A 21,348-nucleotide genomic window follows, 5' to 3' on the forward strand; every position below is an offset into this window, starting at 1 on the left:
GATAATTCTCACTTGACTTGTAATAGATAATTCTCACTTGACTTGTAATAGATAAATCTCACTTGACTTGTAATAGATAATTCTCACTTGACTTGTAATAGATAATTCTCACTTGACTTGTAATAGATAATTCTCACTTGACTTGTAATATTATTATTCAAATTATTTATTATAAGTCAAATGAAAATGTTAACACTTTTTTGGAGCTTGTTACTGTTACACTTCAAAGTTTTATGGGTTAAAATATTGTTATGACAGTGAAAGTCACGAGACGCTGCTGGTGCGTCTGGCATTGGTAGCATGCATGAAATTTCTCGAATGATCGGATAGGCCCAAGTGCATTCGAGACGCCCCCTTTGTTAGTATATAAGCCTGGCAGAGAAGCCAGCGAGATATAGATAATTAAAGAAGCAAACAGTAGTGATGGTAAGTAAAGTTTGTGAATCACTGTGATTTATAGCGTGTATTATAAAAGTTGTTAAGTTTAAAGTGACGAGAAATGTATTGACTGTGGAATTACTGTGAATTAAAAGTTTGTATCTAGGAAGAATAAACTGGTTTAATCAAGAAAGGACTTCTATCGCTGAAGTTCCTCGGAAAGAATTTTACCAGAAATTATCAAACAAGCAGATACGTAACAATTTAAGTAATTAGACTAGACCCATATATATATATATATATATATATATATAAGTATGCAGTAGGTTATGTAACTATTAGCAATTGATGTGTTCTGAGGAAAACAAAGTTTTCACAATATAAAGGATAACAATACTTAAGATAAACAACATTGTTTATTTATAACAGAAGGAGACACAAATAAATGTTTTGGAATTCTACAGATTCCATCTTCAGAATCTAAAACAAAACAAAAGAATTACATTATTCCTAAGTACTTAACTAAAATATGTTGCTGATTGAATTATCGTTATTGCAGTAATGTATTTTAGTTGTCCATTTAGGAATGATGTAATTCTTTTATTTTGATTTACATTCTAAATATGGAATCTGTAGAATTCCTAAACATTTATCTGTGTTCCCTTCTGTTATAAATAATGTTGTTCATCTTAATTATCGTTATCCTTCTTATTATTTAAATAGCGTTGAATTCAAAATACCCAACATGATAGACACCTTCAACTTGGGCATTGGGTCATTTATATCTTCAAACTATATTAATTGCATGTTAGAAACTACAGTTCAATCTTACTGAAGTTTAGTGTTATTAGTGCTGAGTAATTAACTTGATTAATTGATGTAATCAATTATCTCTGAGCATTGATGAGTGTCATGTAAAATTATTGATTAATAAAAATCATGATTAAATCTATTTACATTACAAATATAATCAAAATTAGTGTTTCCAATTATTACTGTTTTCATTATTCCAGCAATCCAAGTAATTGAAACATTGCCTTTGTGTTTTATAATCATTTCTGATTAATTCAAATTTGTTCGTGCTAATCACAAAGTGATTAGCACGAAACAATAGCACGTGTTTATGATAATAAATAGCATAATTTAAATAGCATAAATAAATTATAATAATTTATAGCACGTGTTTATGATAATAAACACGCATGCATATGTGTTTCTATGATTATTCCAGCCTCACAAGCTTTTGATATTTTTCATATTTCTAAAGTTAACAATTTTTCATGCAAATGATGGAATTAAAAAAAATTATGAAGCAGTAGAACTTAATTACGTTTTAGGTATTACTGTGTTTTGAATATTTATTATAAAACTTCAAATTCCACATTATGAATCATTTTAAGCTTTGTGAAAAAATCATCCTGTATCATCACAAGTTTCTTTAACAAAAATTAAATGTATTGTCTTTGTTTTTCTTGAATTGGAGTGACTTTGTTTACACTGAATTATGTATGTTATCTATCACACACACACACACACACAATAATTTTTATCAGTTTCATCTCAGGAAAGCTAGAAACAATTATATTGAATGATGAATTAGTTTATTTAGTAATGGTGTAGTAAAGTAAAATATCCAGGTTATGTGTAACAACCCAATACTCTTTTCTTTAATGACACATATTTTCAACAAAGAATTAGTGTAGTTAGTGTTGAATATTCCAGCTTTCATGAACCTTACTAACTGACTGTTCATACAGCACCTCTTACTATAATGGTAAAAATATTTTAAAGGGTATGTACAAGAGTAACATCCAGTACAACCCTGAGGATGTTATGTTTAATATTTTTGTTATTTATAATAAATGTCACTGAGTGATGTTTATTTTCATCAACAAAAATTTGGTTTGTATTATAAGGGTACGTCTCCCCTAATTGTACGAAAGTTGAGTCTAACGAAAGCTGTTTTGTAATTGGTATTAAGTTCCACATGTAATATACCATATATATATTTTGATATAGCATTAAATGCTTGAAAGTTTTTATAATTGTTTTATGCACATAATTACAACTCAAATGCCCTGAGGGCTTCCTGAAGTTTGTAAAAATCATGATTTTACTTCCATTATTTCCAAAAAACTTGATGTACAGTCAAAATATTTAGCATACAGCTTCTCTGTGAACAAGTTTACGATTTTAATATAATAATACTGATATATTACCAAATTTTTATATTTTATTTTGTAAAATATCTTGTTTTGAAATAATTTTTGGAGAACAATGCTTTATTGGCAAATGAACTGACGTTTATGTAAAATGTTTATATAATAAACATAGATTTGATAATGATCTGTCATTATAGATAGATAACTGTCAATAAAATTTATAAATTTAATATAAATCATTGAAGTAGTTGAACTTTGCTATGACACCACCAAGTTTTCCCCAACTTTATGTCATCAGAATACCCCTTTGTTTCTGCTGTCTATGCTCTTCCTCAAACCAAAACTCAAGATGACTATGAGGAATTTATGCAGGCAGTAATGGACTGTTGTCAACAACAGGACCACGTTCCTGACCAAACTACTGTCATAGTTGACTTTGAACAAGCTGTTATTCAGGCCATTACCACTGTACTTGGACCAGATACACATGCAAGGATGTACAACATTGTACAATTTCTTTGTGGAACAGGACACAGTATCCACTTCTGGGCCTAATTCACATTTAAATATGTGCCATTTTTACCTAAGTCCATATAATTGTTTAGTGGAAATGTAACATTACTTTCCTCAGCTTTAGATTAATTTGTCATTTCTACCAAATATGACACTGTTCTTTAACTAAAGAATAGAATCATATGATAGTGTATATATACAAGATACAATGAAAACTGCAGAACATGAATTTATTATACACTGCTGATAATACTAGAATCTTGTATTTGAAATCGTGTTATAGGCTTAGTCATTTTCTACAGTTGTACATTACAGCAACTAGTTTCATTGTTATGACTTATTGTAGTATAGTTTAAACAAGAAGAACATTGAAACACAACGACAACATAAATGTATATACAGACAACAAATTAGCTATATGTTAATTGATACTATGATTTCATGTGCACTGAGAAACATGACTTTTTATCGCACCTGCAATATTTTATTGTTTTATGATGACTTCATTGTTTATTATTTTTATCACTGGTTACAATATATATTTTTTTAATACTTGAAAAGAATGTAGTAGCATCGAAACAGTAAGTTCCTCTATATTTAATACCTTGAAAGATTGAGAATCTTTTAAGAAAAATGTATCTATTCTTTCTTGTTTCAGTTGTATTTACTAACAAAACACTTTAATGTCATTTAGTGATATATAAAGCAAACAAACCTAATAATTTCAATAACAAGATTATCATATCACACCTGCCATCTAGTGACAATTTGTAAAGTTACATTTGCAATGTTCGCAGTTCATAATATGATAAGTATTTATCCATCATCCAGGTATAAGCAGCTGAGAGTAGTTGAAGGCAGCATCAGTACCAAATGCAAAGATCCTTGCATTGGTATCTGGTCCATTGTCATATAACAGGAAATATTGTGGTTCAGGACTGGGTGTTATTTATTCCCCCCTCAAGTTGTAGATCTTGAAGAGATGGGAGTTCTTGGGGTAATAGTTTGGTACATTGGTTGTGCAGTGTTCTTTTAATGATATCTGGGTCTCATTAGTAACATCCTGAATACTATCTGCATAGAAGAGGTATAGGTTATCTTGTGGAATTTTGGTTTGTTTTTCTTGGAGTTGATGCACTTGGTAGCAGAAATGACAGTCTCATTTGGTTCATGATTGTGTGCAGCAGCAGGATGTGAGCCACCCATCTACAGGTTGGTAGTCAGGTTCCCTTACACTAAGTGGTTTGATGTACACATCTCCACCATTTGGAAACACATCTTCACACCCCATCCCACTTGTTACTTGTTAGTACTTCTATGCGGGTTGCCAAGAATATTATTTGTGGATCACAAATTGATATAAATACAAGTAAAGCCACATTGTAAAGGTTTAGAACGAGTTTTATAATGTTAACTTAGAACAGATACGGTGTTACACAATTAACCAGTGAGTTCTCATTTCCTCTAAGCTTATGTTTTAGGGTGCTGCACAAATAGTCACCGAGTTCTTATTCCCTCTCAATAATAGGTGAGTCATTTGGTGTGCCATTTTCTCCTAGTTTTCTCTTATCATCTTTACCAGCCACCCAATTACGTCCAGAAGATTCTTGTTCTCAAGGTCAACTCCACCTTATTTTTATATAATGTTTTCAAATGAGACCCAAAACTCGAGTACCGTTCATTAGTTGACTATTCTTCTTGAGGAAAATAATAGGAATTTTCACTAAAATATTTTAAGTACGTGTAACTAATTACACAAGTGAACTTCAATAAGGCAAACTTCTGTTTAGAAATGTATAGTAAAGCAACATTAATCGGGAACTTACTATAAACTACTAGTGATATATACTTGTTTCAAACAGACTGTAGTTGTAAAAAACACATTCATTTATAATCTTAGCAGAATCTATTTTCCAGTCACCTGAACACACCTTGAAAATATAAAAGGCCTGTAATTGGGACTTCAAAAATGTCAAAAATGTTTTGTTAAGAATATGGTAGACTGATAGAAAAGATTGACAACAATGTTAGTTAGAAGTAAAGCTGATGTTGTCAGTGACTGTTTCAACAAGAATACTAAAGATCTAAATGTTGTATATGGGTTGATGTGCAAGTCAGGAACCACTGCTGGCTCTTGCATCTGCAGCTTTGAGGCAGTGATGTCATTCTTCTTCCTGAAGCAATTGATGTCACACAAAATGTTAGGGACAGATCTCACCTAGGACCATAAACATATCAGCTGCACTAATCTTGTGTACTATACAGTATATACTTTCCAAATCCACTTCAAATAAAGATCAGTATGTAACACATTGTATAGCTTACGTGTATTATTTTTATCGTTTTCAAAAAACATCCAGAAGACAACAGATATCACATTATCTTAAATGAACTGTTCAGTTACAAAAATACAGAAAGAAACAGTAATGTACCTTAATAACCTGAAAGTTGTCATTGGAGAATAAATAAAATTTCAACTTTAGAAAATTCCTTAGTCATGATTAGTTAACAATGTATTTGTACTTTTCCATTTTTCAGTGAAACATAAATATGAACAACATATTTCGATGTATCCGCCAATTTCAGTAAATATATATAATCAATGTGTGTGTTACAGAATGTGTATTGGAGAACATGTTTGTTTACTCCAGATGGCAAGCACATCTTTGCACTGTAACTAGTAGACTTATAATATCTTAGGGTTAGTGAGATGAGATAACTAACTCACTGAAATGGTTGTATTTCTTCAATATACTTTTCTTATACAATATTGAGGGTCAACTTGTGTTTCCATAGATAATCCATATATTCAAAGTATGTGTTAAAGTCATGTTTAGCATCACTTGGTCTCCACCTAAAAACACTGAAAACTCAGTTTGACTTTGATAATTCTTTATTGTACTTATTAGTAGGGATCGACAAGGTTTCCAAGTAATGCATGTGCCAAAAACCACCCTATCAAAATCCTAAGTAAGAACCAACCATTCAAAATATTGGTTATGATATATTATGCACATATATACTAATAACATGCTAAAAAGATCGCTGGTATAACAATTCAAAAATTTCTAAAACAGCAACTATTGTCTACTACCTACCTGATCTGCTATCTAGTCTCTAGGTGGCTCAGACTGTCGCTACAAGATTTTTCCAGCTTACTTGACTTGTCTGTGGGTATCTGCTTTTGATATTCTGATAAATATATACAGATTTTTTATAAATAGTAAATGTATCGTGCACATACTTAAATATCCTTTAAACACAATTCAACCCAACAGATGGCATTACATATTGATGGATAGACTTAGGACAGTTTCTAAAGGTAAAGTATACACTTTATACAGGTATAATATAAAAATAAACAAAGGTGTACTAAAAAATTATGTATTTTAAAACAATGAAACAAGACTTAAAACCACAATCACAAAAATATAATCCCTACTTTATACACTTATCTCTAAGATTACTTTTTATAAATTTGTGGTTTTAGTTCTTGTAAAAGTTGTAGTTATCAGGAATAAGACTATACTGAAAATTAAAACTGAAAGGAGGCATCATTGGTTACTCATAGAATTGTAGCATTTATTTTATTTTCGGTACTTCTTATAGCAATTCTACAAGTAACCAACAATCCCTACTTTCCATTAATTTTCTTCCCCTATTTTATTATAGCTGCAAAAGTGTTATGGTGAGTAAATTGGCAGTCAAACTGAAACCAGCTATTGGTGTTTTTATATGGATGTCTCAAAAGTTTCAGAGAAGGTGCCACTATTCAGAAAAATGTGAGAAAATTATTAAATGCATTCATTGTTTGTAATCGTAAAGAAATGGCAAGATATGCTATAGCTGTGAATTAATTTTGCTTTTTCTTGTGTTATTTATTATTTCTTTGTACTCCCTGTTCTTTCAGGGTTTTTAAGAGACTTCATTGAGTCTAAAAAATTATGTAAACAGGATATACTTTCTTGGCAATTGAATAACTTCCACCACACATTTGTTTTTGTTTTTTGGTTATCATTACATAGCAGGTACAGTGTCCATTCTAGTAAGTGGATGGTGTAACTGTAACTTGCCTCAGGATACACAAACTTGTGATCTGTTGTACTAATATGGTTTGGGGTATGCGATTCATGGCACTAATACACCAGTTTAAGTAAAGGAAACCATAACTGATTCAAATTCAACAGAGGGACTTTTCAGATGTAAGGGAAGAGTTCTTTCTAATTCTTACAAAGTAAACTGTCACCTCTTTACTGGAATTATTTATTTTGTGCAAAATTTTAGGACAACTTAGGATCAAAGATAATGTTAACCTTCAGAAAACTGACTAATGTGTGACCATGTTTAGGTGTCATTTCATATAAAATGCCAATATCAAACTGGTTTCTTTTGTAGAGGAAGTGTATAAAGTATTTTGAGTTTGGTATATTTTCAACTTTCTTTCAAATAATTAGGACAGCTTGTAATCCCAAGTTCATATCTTTTGTTTCATGTTTGTTGATTACCATATCAGAAAATGAGATGTTACAGCAGCAGAAGCAAAAAAATAAGATGTTTTAATGACTCATTGAAGTTATAATTTCAGTTGATGTTGGGTTGCTTCAATAATTGAGCTAAACAGAAGGCTATGATAAACTAATTACTATGGAGTAAACAAGGTAATGAATGGATATACCTGAAAGTTGTGGAAAGTCAAAGAATTCTCAAAATCAACCAATAAAAACTAAAACAGCCTAATCAGAGAGGCAAAAGTATATACATGTATAAATGTTTTGTTTGCCCTCCCCATTTCGACCTTAGTCCCAGAGAATTATTGGTCGGCCGATAATTGTTGTAAGCCAACGGAGACATACACCCAGGTGGCTAGCCTAGTCAGCTTCCGTATAGGACAAACGTAACTATTTACAAACTTGAATGAAACATAATATATTTTCTGCTAAGCCAAACTTTTATTCAGTTACTGTTATTAGTACTAACAATAAAATAATGATAGCAGTAAGGTCAGTTGTGTAAAAACAAACATAAGTACAGAATAGTAAATCTGGAAGAAGTAAACACCAGTTTAACAGAACAGGAAATAGATTTTAGAATCTCAGAACATTGGAATGCTACTTCTTCACGTGTAAATCTAACAAAACACAATTTATAATCGTAGAATACCTATCAAAACAAACAATTTTGTTAGTGTGAACGTGCTTTCTATTCATTATGAGAAAAACTATACACTGGATAGGTAAAGAAAGAGTGTCATTGGGCACTATTCAGTTCCTTACATTATACAGCCATACAATACCTGCTTATTGTATTAATTACATTACTTTTCTGTTAGTACAATATGGGCATATAAGATCAGTTATGATGTAAAGGAAATTTTCCAACCCCGAGTAATACTGACTTTATTTTTTATTCATAAATAATGATGTTCACTATAAAAAAAAAAAACAAAGTCTATAATTCTAAGTATTGTATATGTTAATTAAATAATAATTCAAATATGAGCATATTCAAATTTTCAATGTATTATATCAAACTTCATGTGTATGTCCCAATATACAATAATCCTAACTATATTAATTATGTTACGTTTTTTATAATACAACCTTTGTAAATTTTCTTAAAAACGTTATTCCTTATTGAGTAATAGAAATGGATTTGTTTAATCATGTTTCATAGAAATAAGCAATTTATCTACTTTTTCTCATAACCATAAATCTGTGTAGGAGTGAAGCACTCTTCTCATGGGATCATGGGTTTTTGCCTTGTGGTAAAAGTTTTGGATTTAGGAATTAGTGAGCCAGGTTTCAATCTGTGATATACCACAAAATATACCCCAAATTTAAGTGTGAGTGTGTTATAACCATGACAGTCAAGCCCTTAGCTGTCTTCCCTCTGGTCAGTAGTTCAAAATTAAGAACAGTGGCAGGTAGCCACAGATACAATATAAAATGATTTTCATGAGAATGATGTGACTTCAGTTTATATGTAATACATTTATATCAGTTTTAGATGGAATGATTTAGGTTGTACTACCAAGAACTCTGAGAGTGATCACTTCACAATAACCTTCTGCCTATAAAAGATTACTACTTTATGGCTGAAAGTTCTCCATCTATAGATGGAAAGCTGTGAAAGTGGCCTTTTGCAAGCATGATTTAAATCTAATGTGAGATTTTATTGTTAGCACTGTTCAAATCTTTATTGGTCTGAACTTCCAACCATTTTCATTTGTACAAAGAAAGTGTTATACCTGGTTAATTCGATGATAGGTTGTTGTTGTTTTTGATGTGCAACTGAGGTTCCAAAAGTAACTGGACATATCTGTAAAGGGTTTGAATATTAATGTTTAAAAAAAATGTAACTAGTCTCGTATGATTATCAGGTTGGTCCATTTTGTAACATGACAAGTTGTAAGTGGTTTCTGAATTCTTTTTTTTTTCTTCTACAAATTCAAGTTAAAATTGAATTCCGAAAGTTATCCAAAATGGCTTTAAATGCATCTGAGAATACTACAACTCCAGAGCTTTTAGGGTCCTAGACAGCCCCCAAAGCCTCGAACAATAGATGTGTTTCAGTCAAAATGATCATTGTACACTTTTCACCCATGCTACTTGTTACTTTATACTTTAATAATTTGGCACAAGTTTTGAGTTTTTTTCGGTTTTATGTTGTGTAATTTGTTTTCTGATTTAAGACACAAGTTAGATGGCTCTATTTATAAAAAATACACTAAAATGTTCCACTGTAGAAAAAGATACAATTTTATTATGATGGTTAACAAGATAACACAGAAAAATCAGAGAAGCAGTTTCTGTGTATGTAAGTCCCATTAGATGTATTTTATGTTTGAGAGGAAGACAGTGTTATTTAGAATCACTTACATTTTCCATTATTGTTTGTTTAGTGTTTCCTTTTTTAATTTAGTAAAGTATTCAATGTTTTTTTTTGTTATTGTTTAGGAAAGTACAGAAGAAATGACCTCGCTGGATAATGACTCGTTTCTAAACAGTCTGGAAGCTGTAACTATACAGAATTATTGGGCAGACAGTTCCAAAAGTACCAAAGTTTAAGATTTTTTATTTTTTTTTAGGATTAGATACCGAAGTGGGAGTATTGGTGTTCATAATCATATTTTGAAGATATGTAAGATCAACCTGTGAGCTAAAGTGAATTATTGAATCAGGGCAGGGTAGGAATAGTTGTTAATCCAGTCGTAGCATCACATAGTCACTGGCTGTAATCCCAATTTTTTGATAATTTGCATTATGGGTAATATTTTTTACAAATTGGAATAATACATAAGAAGAAAAAGATTAGTCACTTGGAAGATGGAATATAGAATATGATACCCATGGAATTCTATTTTGATAAATGTCAACAGACAACTAACTCCCAAAGTTTTGTTGGCATCCTGCAACTGAAATTAACCCTTTAGGTACAACTGTTGTCATGTGATTTAAATTTCCTTTTAGAAATGCAAATCAAGTGCACAAAATCAATAGACAAAGCCTAACCTACACAGGTGACCTCAGCCATGGTGTATGTTGCTATTCAAAACATTGATAACATTTGCAATTGATGATGATGATTTTGAAAATGATATGAATGAAAAAAGTATGCGTCTAAAGGGTTAAAAATGAAAAGACGTACTGTAGTCGCAATGGGTATCCTAATGTTTCAGCTGAAGGAACATATTTTAGTAGTTTTTAACTGATAAAAATTTATTTAAGTGAGCTAATTAGGATTTTTTTGCAACTACAAGAAAAATAAAGTTGACATATACAGTGAAAGAATGACTATGGGAGAATGAGAGGTGTAATCTCAAAAGTTCATAACATGAAATCCAAGAAAACTATTCCTTCCCTGTATGGAATGATTTTAGGCTTTGAAACTGTATTAATTCTGTTGTGCAGATATTTTTATTCAACAGTTATCAAGGTTACTGGTACGTTTGTAGTATACATGTTTTTATTGTTTGTTTGTTTTGTAATGTGCCAGGGTCACTTGTATCCTTCATTCATGTATGTGTTTCTAAAGGTTTGCAGTTGTGATGTTTTTGGAGACAGAAAATGGTCAAGGAGTAACTGTACATTCCAAGAAATGAAAATATATCTAGAAGTGAAGCAAAGAAAGAGATGTAAGGTTACAAATGTCATATGCAAACACTGATCTTGAAATTGACTTAGAATCACATTACTAGATTCTTACACTTGCTTGTAAGTGTGATTCACTTGTGACAGTAAATTTTCAGCCAAAGAACCTAAAATGCCATCCCCATTGGGACAACAGTAAGTCTTCAAATTTACAATGCTAAAATCATGGGTTTGATTTCCCTCGGTGGACACAGCAGATAGCCCGATGTGGCTTTGCTATGACAATACAAACACAAAAAATGTCCCATAGTGGCTCAGTGGCCTGTAGGCTTATAATACTTAAAAACAGGTTTAGCTCTATGTGGTGGGCACAACACAACAGACTATTGTGTAGCTAAACCAACCAACCTAAAATTTAGATTTTATTATACTATGACATTAAAATATATATAGTTTTGGATTGCAAAATTTTTTATTACAATTTATTGTTTCTCTATCAGTACCTGTCCATAATTAACCATTAAATTAGATCCAAATATTTTTTCTGTGTTGTTTATGTAAAATTAAATCTTAGTTTATTTTGTTTACATTAACAACTTTCAAATTAAGAATCAAATTACAAAAATTTAATTTTTTAACAGTGAACTCTTGAATAATTTGCTACCAGTTTTTTTTATTATTACTTAAGTTTGCTAATGGATGTTGTCCGGTTTGTTGTGCTTTGTTTTTATAACACTCATCAGCTCAGTGAGATACAAGTTATCACACATGCTAAAGAAACAATTAGATCTTTGACTCGTACTTTGATTAGTCATGTTTATGGGAAATCTACATAATTTTAGTTTTAAACCCAAGATGGAACTTGTTTCATAATGTTATTTTCCTCCCCTCACATTCAGACCAAAGATAAATTGACATAAAAGGTTAACTCCCTAGCAGTTATTGAGACACTTATAAGACTAACTGTAACATTCTTCACTTGTCACAAAGAAGGCTGTTCTGTGGATCTTATTTCAATGATGTGGAATAGCCATTAACAGGGTGCCAATTCTTGCATTTCTTGTAAACCAGACATTTTATATTACAGATGAGTGCTCTACCAGCCGAGATAATAGGGTTAACCAATGAGCAATTACTAGTTTGACACTTTGTAACAAGTCATACACCAGAGTATATTCATTGCTATATAAAATAATTCGAGGGGTAACTAGCTTAATTCAGGTACATTGTAAGTTTCATAGACATTACCAGTTGGAGAGTATACAGTGGCTGATAGATAGCTAGATGAGGATGAGAAAATTTCATCATTGTTTGTGAGCAACTTGTCTTATGTACATCCAAAGAAACTGAACTAGTCACAGTCCTAAATATTACTGTCCTACACTACAAAGAAGGTTGATTTCTATCTCCATCTGGCACACTAAGAACTTGGATGAAGTCTGAAAAAGTTCAAGGTATGTTTTACATCTGGTAAAAGCAAACAAAAGTAACAGAAATAGATGAAGATGGGAAATTATTAGCACGGAATAATTGATGTACGTTAGTTTACTTTTGTTACTCTATGTCATATTTTTAAAATGTGCAATTTGTTTTAAAATTATGCATTTATAAGTGATTGAATTTACAAATATGTACAATTATTTTATTGGTTTTTAGAACTAGTGGTTTTCTTTTCTTGTAGCAGGTGTTATTCGTATGTAAAGAGATAATATGGTTACACGCAATTACTACTATAATGAGGATAAACATAAACTTGTGTAAATGTATTAGTCTAGCAGCCAACTCTCAAAGTGTTTGTCCCATTGCACTCCCATGTCAGAGTATGTTTGATGGCTGTATAAGTTTACTCAGCACTAAAATCTGGTGTTTAGTTCCCTGTGGTGGACATAGCTGATGGCCCAGTGTGGATTTGCTCCCCAACAAACAAATCCAGGCAGAATAGACACACAGAAAAATGTTATAGAAACCTTAAATTACTTTTGCATAGAAATGGCACCCATGGAAATACAAGTGTTTTTTGTTGTTTTTTAGAGATAGAATTGCCATCAATATTTGAACTTCATGATGTTTAGTAAAAAGATCTGTTGTGAATATGACTTCCAAATACTAAATGATTTGAACTTTTTATTGTCAGAGAATTCTGTAACGTGTTTATTCAACATTATTGTCAGTGGTATTCGCAGAAGTATAATAGTCGGGTTGTAATAATTTTCTCCATGAGTTTGCGAGGCAGCTTAATAAGCTAATGGGGCGGAAGTTATTTGGGTTGGATCTATTGGTTTGTTTTTTTGGGTATTGCTGTGACTATTGCTTGTTTTCATGTTAGATTATTGTTACAGTATAGAATTATGCCTATATTATTGTTTAATGTTTCTGAGATTATCATGATGTCGGCTTTTACTTGTTTATTTAGATTGAATATTTCAAATGTTTTGGTGACTAGGTCACCTTCATAGTTGAGGTGCATTATTTTTATTGTGTCTGTGAATGTTATGTTTGTAGTGTACGTTTGGTTATTCTTAGTGAGATGTGGTAAGGCTTGAGGTTGGGGAGGTCTAGCGATTGAGCAGAGAGCTTCTAAACACTCTGCCCGTGTAGAGAAGTCAGGTTACTCACTTAATTCTACCATCATTGAAAGGAGGTTGATGGTATATTCAGTGGGATTGAAGGAAATTAGTGTGCTATTGGGGTTGCTTGGTTGATGGGAGCCTGTTTCACTTGTGTGTGAGTATAGTTTCGGTGGAACTGTGGGCTGGGCTGTGGTAGTGTTGTATGTATTTACGTCTACTGGAGGTGTTTCAAGCAGTGGCTGACATTGTGGTCGGGATGGTGGTGGGAATTCTGTGATTTGTGACAAGGATGTTGTCTTTTTAGTTCTAAAGAGAACTCTATCCCGAACTTGTGTAAATTTGGGGCATGCTCTGTAGCTTGCAGCATGGGGGCCTTGACAGTTATTGCAGGTGACCTGGTTGCACTCGTTTGGGCATTTGGTGACATCGTGTGGGCCTGAGCATCTAACACATTTAGGGGGAGCCGTGCAATATGGTTTACTGTGCCCGAACTTTTAGCAGTTGTAGCATTGTAAGATTTGTCTGCCAGGTGTTTTTGTGAGTTCCATGTAGTGCTTTTTGAAGAAGAGTGAGCAACCATCTTTTAATAGTTTATCATGGTCTTTGTTATCGATGGTTACTTTTACGAGGGGTGTTTTTTGTTTTGTTTGGAGTGAAGCGATTCTTTCAACTTTGGTGTTGTTGTAGACAATGGTTTTAAGTTCCTCAATGATTTTGTCATCCTCGATGTCAAGATCGACACCTCTGACGATGGCTGGTTGTGTAGAGGTATTCTTAGGCGGGTGAATGGATATTTTACCATCAAATGCTGTGTTGGGCCATTGGGCTAGAATGTGTGCATAGTCTTTGGGGGAAGAGCACTTTAGAAGAACACCTCCTTTTTGGAAGTCTACGGATGTCTTTGAAATTTAAGTTTGTGAAGTGTTTTCTAATTTCTTAACTATTAGAGGTATTCTTAGTGGAGAGGGTATGCCTTCAATGATAATTTCCTGGGATGTGGTATTGTTTTTCCTTCTCGAGGTTTTGTGTGTTGTTTACAGTGGTGTTTGTTTGCTTATAGTTATTCTTAGGACTAGTGTCGGGAGTATCACTTACTGATGCTGTCTTCTTTTTCTTCTTTCTTTTTACCGTGGTGAAACTGTCGTTGTTAATGTCCAGATTAGGGAGCGAGGAGTCGCTGGTAGCCCCGTCATCCGAGTGTTCCTTGGTCAAGATATAATCTGAGGCCACGTCGTCTAGGGCAGATTCAAGCATGGTTGTTATTTCCGTAGGGGACAGCGGTTGGCCTGCCGACCTGGTGGTGACTGGTCGTGACTTTGTCGGTGTACGAGTCATAGTTTTTATTGGTACTGAGAAGGACCGAGGAGATGCCTACTAATAAAAACATAACAATGATGATTGATGTGAAGGATTCCTTCAGGAACGAAAGTTTAGCATATCTACACACTTCGAAAATCAAGAAAATCATGATGCCACCTCTTTTATGTTCTGTTTTGATTCTATACAAAGGCAAAGCAGAGGATGTCAACAAAGTATTTTAGGTGATGGTTCAGTTAGGAATTTTTTCAGTCACAATATAGTCAAGAGCTATTTAAACATTCATGATGTACAGTTGCTAGAAATGAAATTTTGACCACTGCTTTTGCCCTGATTATGAACACCTGAAAATCACCTTTTGCATCACATTTTGAGAATGGGGGAATATTTTAAAAAATAAGAAAATTTATTCAAATTTCCCAAACTCTGGTGTTTTTTATCGTTTGTTTTAAAACATATTTTTAATTAGTTGGATCACTTCGGAACACCAAGACAAGTAAGCTTACTTGCAAATTTTTCATTAGTTTCAATTCATTAGTTTGGGCCTTGGTCCAAAAAAGACACACTGAGCTCTCCAAATTATTGTGATGTAGAGCAAACTACCTAGAACATGTTGTTCTTTGCTCATTCCAAGTTCTTTCATTTACAACTATGTAAATGTGCTGTATATGCAAATTTTCTAGGCATATCATTTGTCTAAAGAATTGCCTCAATTTGCTGTGTTACTGATAACATTACAGAACTTGCTGTGTCTTAACTCTGGAAACATCATAATTTGGGGAATGTTCTTGAACTAGTAGCATATCTAAAAATAGATGGCTCCTAGCCAAACAGTGGACCAAAATGGCTAGTCAGCTATGCTTTGATGTTTTATAGAGAAAGAATTTAAAGCATTTTAGATTATGTATTGGGCTACTGTTAAGACTTCTGTGTGCATCAGGAGTGTTTTGGATATGTTCTGGCTATTTATCCACCATAACCAGACATAGAAACTGATACAAGTCAACAGGTACTAGGAACTGCTCTCTCAAGGCACTGAATCTACTATCTATACATGGGTTAGTGGAAATCCAGGGTCCTTTTCTGGTAGATGCACAGTATTGTTGATGCATGAAAAAGACAGATCCTTTAACTCATCGTCTGAAAACTCCAAGTTAGCGTTATTTGCATCATCTGTGGTCCTTTTTTGGAACTTGGTAATCCCATTGATGGTTTCTTTCAAATTCATTTTAATGCTATACACCAGCTTTGGTTCCTTTACTGCTTGAGGCTGCACTTTCAAATAGTTGAACATAACATTACTTCAACTTCTCAGCACAGTACGTACCTGGTTCAGCATAACTCCGAATCCAACTATCTTTATTTTATCAACAAGAATGCCATACCAAATGGTCTTTCTTGTGTTAAGACATCCTGAATATAATCTAAATGCATGTCAAATGATCTTGGGAATATATCAGTGCTCTCCTCAGTCTGGTCAGTACTAGTGTCACTGATTCATCCAAACCTCATTATTAATTGACCAAAACAAATTTTGTGATACTTGGCCTCCAAGTGAGGCAAAGAAAAACTAACAAACAAACAAAAAAACTGGACCATTTTGAAAATTGGCCGCTAGACTAATTTGTTTTATTGAGGCATTCTTCTTGGGTGAAATTATTTAGTGTTTATCAGGTAAAATCCCCTAAGGATCTGATTGGTTGTGAGCCTGTTTGTTTGATATTAATATCTATTTTCCTGTAGAGCTTTTCTTTTGTTGACTAAGCTTGTCTGGCAGCTACAAAAGCAAATAATAATAATAACAATAAAAATTGAACTGTTATTGAAAAGTTTAAATGGATCTAATACGTCAGTAATTTCTTTTACTAGGGGCTCTTTGATAAGTAAAATTGTCTAGGAACAGAGGCGTCACTAGATACTTAAAATATTAATTTCATGATGCAACAGGTCACAGATCTTAATTTAACTGGTTAGAAGGATGTAAGAGTTTATGATATCGAAAAATATTAACCCATTGAAGTAGGAATTGGAAAGTGTATGACGAAGATGTGTATTAATATAAAAAGCACAAGAACCAGTTTAATTGTTAAGATAGAAAGAACTAATAAAGTTTATGATAGTAAGAAAACTGACGTCTCATTGTATGCATGTAAAATGAAGTAATAAAGTAAATAAAAGCTACACAGTTTAGTAAGTTTAGGTCATAGTAATATTGTGTATTTTTCAACGTTCGACAAATGGTGTGATAACGTAACTGCCGTTATTTTACGTGTAAACTGACTATCATTATAATTGTAGACTTCTTATGATCACTACGTTTATTGAACAGTGTTTAGCTGTAAACACATTCAGATCGCCTGTAATAACTCTTACCCTCAAGTATTACTAAAAGTGCAAATCATATACAGTTATGATTTTTTGTAACATTTGTTTATTTGATTAATTTTCTTCAGAAGGTTTTAGATTAAATTAAAACAAGAGGGAATCCTCAATAGCCGCGACTCTTGAAATTCTTTTAGGCAGGATTAGAGCAAATTAATCTACGAGATCTTTTTTTTTTTCATTAGCTATATTTTTGCGTGTATACCTGATTCGAATTTATTAATCATCAGGATCTCTACCAGCCTAACCTCAAATTGAAATTGTTTTGGGCAGGATTAGAGTAAATTAATCTATGAGACCTTGGGCGTGATCAAATACATCAACCGAAAGGGTTTGACCTCCTGTGTCTAAAAGTATGATTAAATCTCAGATAGGACAAGAGATGACGAAGCTATGAGCTGGAAGTTTGTACTTAATTAAAAAAAAACAAAAAAACTCAAACCCATGATTAAAAATTCATAATTAGCATGGATGTTCTGAAGTGTGGGAAACCGTACACAAGGATATTGTAGGAATATTTTAAATTTTGTATATTATCGTGCAAGAGAATTGTATTGGTCGATATTAAACTTTATAATTGCATAATATATTTTATTACCTTACCATTGCAAAAAATAAGTTTTACTCTCCTGTGTGTTTTGGTGGAAATTTCAAAAGTTTATTTCAAATATTTTCTAAAATTATTGGATTTTGAGTACGGTGCTGGAAAATTTAAATTAACAAAAGTTCTGTTCGTAGTGTGTCCTAAAATTCCAGCTTTTAATATGTTATGAAGTATACTTTTAACGGAAAAATATGTAGGTGGCTGCTGAAATTATTTAATTTTGCCTTGTAATCATTGTTTTTGATATAACTACTTTATAAGTCATTTCTGCCTTTTCTGTTTTTACATTCATATTATGATGTGTAATGCAACCAAATATTTTTAAATCTAGCGCCAAAATAGAGTCTATTGAAATTATTGTGTTCTGTGTTATTTATTTAATTACTTTAACTATAGTTTATATATTTTTTCTGTTGTTTTTGTATTTTACTATTATCCTGTGATTTCTAAGCACGTGGGACCGAATTCTGCTCATACACGAAGTTGTGAACTTTTAAAAACCAAATTATATAAATTCCTTACATATTTCTGCATGACTAAAGAAAAAAACCAAATTTAAATTTTACATTTCTTTTTAGAATCGTTTTTGTTTAATACGGTAGTTTTTTTTTAAGTTTCAAAACTCAGGCCTTTGATTTGCAAGTTTGGTTTTAAGAATTTTTGTTGTTCATTGGCCAGTGAGGTTGCTTAATTTATGCCTACGTTATGTCTATTTGTATGTCTGGGTTGATTATTTACCGGGCTACCAACTTTTAGGAATCTGAGACTTTTGAAAAAGTTAAATTTTAGTGCGTGGTAAAATGCTACAAACGCCGAAAGGCAGTCGTCTTCCTTGGGGTGGGGAGTCTCGAGACATACTCCCGTTAAAAAATGTTTTTGTTCAATGAAGCAGAATGGTGTATTTCCTGGATCAATGAATTTAACCTGGATCCAGCCGGTCAACCAATTAAAATGCGTTATAGAAAGCTGGTAATTACACTAAAATGTGGTTTTTTTTTACTAATGTGTGTAGTCCTTAGGTGGGTGAGTGTTGATAGTTCTATATTTATCCAGTTGACAAACGTGTAGGCCTACATTCACAAAACTCAAGGAAACTGGATAAATGTGTGTTACAAAGAAATATGAATGGTTGTTGGTAGTTTAATTGAATTTTCGTAATGAGGTGTAGTGTCTTTTGTTATTCGCTTAAGTTAAGGTAAATGACGGCTCTGGGCCCTAGGTAGGAATTCTACAAGGGTATCTGTATGCGGAAGTATTATCATAAAAGCCAAGTGTCGGTCGGTCACGCTCGATTCCCCGAATTTCGGGAATTACAGGAGTCCAATTCCAATTTTTCTCCTATAATAATACTTCTTTTCATTGCCCGCTCCCATTTAGTTGAATTTAATCGCTAATATAGGTGTATATGGCTTTTAACTTTCGGCACTTTTCTGCTGTATAAAAGCCTGGTAAGGAGGGAGTTACCGCCCAGATTATTATGACGTCAAGCTAGGTAGAATCCGAATATGAAAGCTGGGAAGACTCACGTGATCGAAGACACGGAAGTGCATTCGCGCCCTATCAACGCATGTGAAAAATAAGTAAAAAATTAGCGCAAGTCTATGCTTGGGAATTATTACGAAAAAGTCTTTGTTAAAACAGACCGAAGACACGAATCATCTTTAGGGATGAGGACGACTTTTCCTCCTCGAAAGAAGAACGGGTGTATATGCAATCAGTTTATCACATAATCAATGTATGCTTTAATAATCTTTTACTTAACGTCACCAATATGCTGCGTATTTGTTCAGTTATATATAGTGGATTCAGTAGCAATATGTAACACGTTCCTGGGAAAGGTAATTGTATATTTCTTTTGTGTGTTGCTGGTTTTATATCGAATAGTTTAAGTTTCCCGTCATTTTTGCCGGGCTTTTACGCGAATTTTACAATGTTTAATGAAGAGAAGCAGCATCGAATGGAAATTCTATTTAAGCGTCTTACCTTCGGTTATCGAAATATAGACACCATACTAAACACAAGTCCAGTCCCAACAGCTAATATAATTCAAAATAATAACAATGAGGAATTTTTTTATTCTATCCAACCTTACGGTTTATGCCTTTTTTAAGAGCCTGTGACTTCATAGACCCTTGAAAAAAAGGCCTAAGCCGCAACATCGGGTAGACTAAAAAAAAATATCTGAAGGTGTTTGTCGTCTTCATTGAAAACGGTAAAGAAAATATTATCTACAAACGAAAATAAAAAGATGATCCATGTAAACATTCACATCTGATAAATATGTAGAGGTAAACCGTTAATTAAGGCTGTGACAAAAGGTAGATTTTTGTCCCTCGAATGTTTGGAATTACCGAAGAAAAATTCTAACCTTCGATAGTGTTAATTTGCATAACGTACTGATGACGTCACCATAATTACTAGCTTATATTTGATTAAAAACCACTTTATTTTACAGGAAGTCCATGTAAATGAAATAAAACATTCACACGTAGTTCAAAATTAAGTTAGATAGAACAATAATCATGTATACAGGACTTGAGAGAGGTGGGATGGGGCCACCCCACTCCGAAAGCCATAAAAATATATGAATAAAATCAATAAAACATAAGAAAACAGAGTTGATAGCCCATTTAACCTTTCTTCGGACATTGTAGAGCTGTTAAAATCTTCACTTTCTTCATAACTCTATGCGGGTAGACGGACAAATTTGGAAACAAGTTAGTTTTCAATAGCAAATTCGCTTGAGTTGGTTCTGAATTGAAGTTTGTTCTGTAAATTGTTTTCATAAAAACCAGTTCTTCGCATATTTCGAGTGAAATCGCCATAGTATATTTCTGTTGTAATTTTTGTGCTGAAGCTTTTATTTGTTCATCAGTTAAATCCTCAAAAGTCCATAGGATTCCAAATAAGTTACAGATTTCGCGCAATAATCCAAATCGCCGTGTCAATCCAGATATTACCGATTAAATAATACAACAAAAAACGTTTATTCTATAATGTTTTTCAGCGTCGGGCTGTGTTTTAATGCTGCGGGTTGTTTGAAACTATTGAATTTCCTGCCATTTCCTTTGACTTTGAAAGTATTTTGTCCCCACGGACTTGTCGAATGTTTGAAATAAGATTGTCTACGTTTTTCATCTCGACATCCAGAGACGCATTGCGAGCTTCAATTAATAAATGTCTTTGTTGCAATAAGGTTAAAACTCCAATACATATCGTTGATAAAAGAATGCATTCGAATGTATCTAAATATTGATTAACAGACTGTAATTCGGTACGTGCATGTGGTTGAAGGTTTAGAAATTTCGGCTCATCCATAGCAGTCCGAATAG

At 32.8% G+C, this 21,348-nt stretch overlaps 1 protein-coding gene across 2 annotated transcripts in view; it reads left to right on the forward strand.

Moving 5' to 3' along the window:
* Window positions 1-13,753, forward strand: part of LOC111088976 — a 34,409-nt gene extending 20,656 nt beyond the window's left edge. For both annotated transcript variants that reach the window (XM_022400471.1, XM_022400472.1), the window contains exon 5: window positions 10,010-13,753. In XM_022400471.1, the coding sequence (XP_022256179.1) occupies window positions 10,010-10,120 (111 nt within the window). In that variant the 3' untranslated portion in view covers window positions 10,121-13,753. The remainder of the gene's footprint in view (window positions 1-10,009) is intronic.
* Window positions 13,754-21,348: the final 7,595 nt, after the last annotated feature.

The sequence above is a fragment of the Limulus polyphemus genome, unplaced genomic scaffold, assembly GCF_000517525.1.
Source record: "Limulus polyphemus unplaced genomic scaffold, Limulus_polyphemus-2.1.2 Scaffold4908, whole genome shotgun sequence".
In the NCBI taxonomy this organism is placed as follows: Eukaryota; Metazoa; Arthropoda; class Merostomata; order Xiphosura; family Limulidae; genus Limulus; species Limulus polyphemus.